The 3,738-nt window shown below is 41.1% G+C and overlaps 1 protein-coding gene across 7 annotated transcripts; it reads right to left on the bottom strand.

Annotated features, from left to right (window-relative positions):
* Nucleotides 1-302: 302 nt before the first annotated feature.
* Nucleotides 303-3,135, bottom strand: LOC148031365 (remorin-like). 7 transcript variants are annotated; one of them, XM_087684890.1, is made up of 8 exons: nt 2,873-3,128; nt 2,662-2,746; nt 2,304-2,553; nt 1,856-1,921; nt 1,640-1,702; nt 1,239-1,326; nt 886-967; nt 303-652 (listed from the first exon to the last, which is right to left on the bottom strand). In XM_087684890.1, the coding sequence occupies exons 3-8, from the start codon at nt 2,431-2,433 to the stop codon at nt 452-454; spliced, it is 630 nt and encodes a 209-aa protein (XP_087541016.1). In that variant the 5' UTR covers nt 2,434-2,553; nt 2,662-2,746; nt 2,873-3,128; the 3' UTR covers nt 303-451. The 7 variants fall into 7 exon arrangements, with proteins under 7 accessions (XP_087541016.1, XP_087541012.1, XP_087541015.1 ...); XM_087684886.1 differs by having other exon boundaries at nt 2,304-2,538; nt 2,873-3,127; XM_087684889.1 differs by having other exon boundaries at nt 2,304-2,538; nt 2,737-3,128.
* Nucleotides 3,136-3,738: the final 603 nt, after the last annotated feature.

Here is a 3,738-nt window from a genome sequence, read left to right on the forward strand (position 1 = left end):
AAGTCATACAAGGTGCTGCACTCCTACCCATGAGAATGGAACCCATGACCTTGAGTTTATTACACCATTTTGCTACCACTCGAGCTAGTAGTTCTTGGCTCACACACTTCCAAATCTTGTGTGTGGGTTTCATATGGAAGTAACACGCATTAGCACAAAGCTTTGCAATTTAGTTTGAATATTCTATACTAGAACATGCCCTTCCAATGGCACCATGTCCAATGTAGCCTAATATCAGGAACATGAACCAATATACAACAAAGATATATTGAACCACTATACTACAACGAAGATATACATCAGAAGAGTAAACCTTTCTGACCCTTTATGTGAACTAATATCCTACACAAAAGATATACAGCAATTTGTGTAACTTGTACATATTAGTTTTAGAAACATTTTATGCATATCCTTGGGCTTTGCTTGGTCAAGTGAGTGTGTCTAGGAAAGATCAGCAGCCAAAACAGAAAGAATACCGCCGCGGAAGTGAGCCCGAAGCTCGATACTTTGCTGCCATTTCCTCAGCCTTCAGCAAGGTCTCTCCATGGTGTGCCTCCACAATGGCCCTTTCCTCTTCTGCCTCCATATGTATACGGGCCATCTCGTTCTTCATTTTTTCTACATATGCTGCCTTCTTCTTTTCTAACTTCTCCTACAGTTTTTGAAGCATGATCAGCATTTCCTCCGACCAGAGGCTACAGTATGCCAGTAGACACCATCTAACATTTAAAACACCAGTCCCTTCAAATTGGTTGATGTACATTCTATGTAGATGGTGTGTAACATGAATGATTACTTGCTTGTAATGATCTCTTCCAGTCTATTTTCTTATACATGGTGTTAGCCTATTTCTAATATATGGTGTAACAAATATGATACACTTGCCTCTACTGATCTCATCTTGGATTCAGCTTTTGCTTTCTTGGCCTTCTCCCATGCTGCTATCTTTGTGACTTCCCTGTTCAGCCTGCAGAAAGGGATTCCTTGGGGTTATTGACCTAACACGAAACCTCTCCTATAGCACTAACTACTCACAAATATCATGGGGCACTGCTGACTACATCATGCCCACCTGGGGGCTCTCCCACATATATTAGCAAAAACATCTATCTTCAAAGGATCAAGATAAAGACTCATTGGGCTTCCTTCGATAAGTGAATTCAGCCACTTAACAGCACAGAGTAAAATGCAGGAGTGTGCGGATTGCAGACTCGGTGAACCAAGAGACCTATCATCACCTGTGATGTGCCTTTGCTTTCATGTTCTCCTCCCATGCTTTGATCAAGGAGAAGTTCCGCTCTTGATTCAGCTTTGCCAAGACGAGGTCTATCAAAATCCAAAAGGGAGTAATTAACAGGATAGTGTTCTCATACATTCAAATGATAGCCAAGCCTGAAAAATCACAGCCATGACTTGCACAGATGGAACAGATATGCTTTGCATCTGGCAAAGATTCATACAAGTGCAGCTGCAGCTGGTTTCTCTTTCAATTCAGAGCTCTAAAGATCATAATACTCCCTGCTGAGGAGGCTTCTTTTGGTTTCTATTGGTCATGCTTGCTTGTTGAAAAGACAGGTACTCTACAAAACCAGCAGAATACACACTTTGGTAATATTGTCACATATAGACAGACTCATACCTCTGTCCAAGGAGCCACCTGATGGAAATGATCCTGCTCGGGAGGATGTTTGGTCTTTGCTATCTGCATGATGGCCTTTGCATATTAACTAGATGTAATTGGGTTAGACAAGAAAATTAATTTTTGCTGGAGGCTGTCTACAGTGACACAGTACTTAATAATACACATTATGTGATTGATGATATGGTATATTGTTATGTATAGACAGATCCATACCTTGGTCCAAAGGGCCTCCTGATGCAAATGATCCTGCTCTGAGTGGGGGTGTTCCATCCTTGCTATCTGCATAACAACCCTAGCATATTAATTAGACATAATTGGGTGACAAAAATTTTACTTTTTGCTGGAGGCTGTCTAGTGACACAAGTACTTGATTATACGTAATATGTGACTGGGTGGTAGAACATCCATTTTTTCAAGAGAACGTCTGTAGAGTCGCAGCGGTACATAACACAGGCAGGACAAATGGGATGAAATATCCATATCTAAAAAAGAAAGCCGTGCCTAGGATGCACACCATCCTCCTGATAGAGATTATCAAGATCTCTAGATCCATTGATGTTCCTCATATTCAACAGAAACTAGGTCCTCCATTTGGGCATTCAAAATACACAATTAAATTTTGCAGCAGATGGCTATCAATTCCACCTCATGATGAGCTTACCCGGTGGTTGTGTGATCACGGGTACCAATGCCTTAGATTCTGCATCAGGGCTGCCAACAGGTTTATTCTCAGTCTGTGGAGACATCTCATCGTTCGGTGGCGATTCCTCTTTTGCCACCATCTCTGCCATCGCTTGTGCTGGCTTCCCGACAGCTAGTTCAGTCCGACGCCCCCAAGCCAAGCCAATCTCTAGAAGCTCATCTCCGTCCTCAGATTCAGAGGCCCAATATTGGAACTGCAGCGGGCAGAGCTGGGAATCAAGATCCATATATGATAACGGAAGCAAGTGAAAATGAAAATTCTGAAGCCATTGATAGGCTGAAAGAGTACTGAGTGCACGAAGTAACAAGAATCTCACTGCAATTGATCCGAGAAGATGGTTATTGAATCTCACTGAAATCGATCAGCGCGCACGAATTAACAAGAATCTCACTGAAATTGATCTGAGATGATAATCACTGAAGTTGATCAGGGATGATGGCTATTGAAGATGATTTGAGGCGATGATTATTGTGCATAACATGAAGCAACGTGAAATTTCTGCAGAGAAACACAAGTACATGGATTACCAAGACTCTCAATGAAGTTTCTGTGGTGAGGATGATGTGCAGGTTGTAAGCGGGTTGGGATATGGCGGGATGGATTGTGAAGATGTATGCCTGCGTGTTGGACGGTGAGAGCTACAAGACGAACGAAACATGCTGTTGTACTAACGAGAAAAGCAAGGAGGATGGCTACGGCGGCAGCTTCTGGAGCTTCGTTATGGCCCAAGCCGGGATCGTCGTGGCTTAATTTAGAAGATTTAATCGATGGATGACCTTACTTTACACATTTATTATAACGGGGATACACTTGCATATTCACTCCAGCTCCCAGCTCCTTTGGTTGAGATATAGTTGTTCTCATCATTATTGATCGCTTTTGGGCGAGACATGTCTCTAACTACATGAATTAAAACTAGTGTTTCATGGCCATTTCACGACAGCCAAGCAAAGCTTGCTTAACAATCCATTTCTCATCTTTTTTTTCTCTTTTTTTATAATTTTTTTCCTTCGTTCTCTTTCTTTCTCCCTTTCAATTCCCCTCTCTCTTCTTTTTTCCTTCTCTCCCTCTCCTCTTTTTTTCTTTCTTCTCTCTCTTTTAAATTTTATCTTTCCTCCCTCTCTCTCTCTCTCCACCCCTTTTTTTCTCCTCTTTTTTTTTCTATTTTTCTTTTTTTCTTTTCTCTCTCTCTTTTAAATGTTATCTTTTCTCTCTCTCTCTCTCTCTCTCTCAAAAAATATTTAAATTTAAAAAATAGTTTTCTAAGTTTTTTTCTCTCTATATATTTTTTCTTCTCTATCTGTTTTTCTCTTCCCCTCCCCTCTCTCCGTCTTTTTCTCCTTCTTCTTCTTCTTCTATCTCCCTCTCAAAGTGTATGAAAAACTATGTCCAA

This window comes from Lygodium microphyllum, chromosome 9, assembly GCF_053477565.2.
Source record: "Lygodium microphyllum isolate KBCC chromosome 9, Lygodium_microphyllum_v1.1.10, whole genome shotgun sequence".
Lineage (NCBI taxonomy): Eukaryota > Viridiplantae > Streptophyta > Polypodiopsida > Schizaeales > Lygodiaceae > Lygodium > Lygodium microphyllum.

Coding starts and splice junctions, on each gene's coding strand:
- LOC148031365 (XM_087684890.1), bottom strand. CDS start 2,433: ATGGCAGAGATGGTGGCAAAAGAGGAATCGCCACCGAACGATGAGATG. Junction 1,327..1,639: donor AGGTGGCTCCTTGGACAGAG/GTATGAGTCTGT, acceptor GGATTTTGATAG/ACCTCGTCTTGGCAAAGCTG. Junction 653..885: donor CCAAGATGAGATCAGTAGAG/GCAAGTGTATCA, acceptor CAAAAACTGTAG/GAGAAGTTAGAAAAGAAGAA.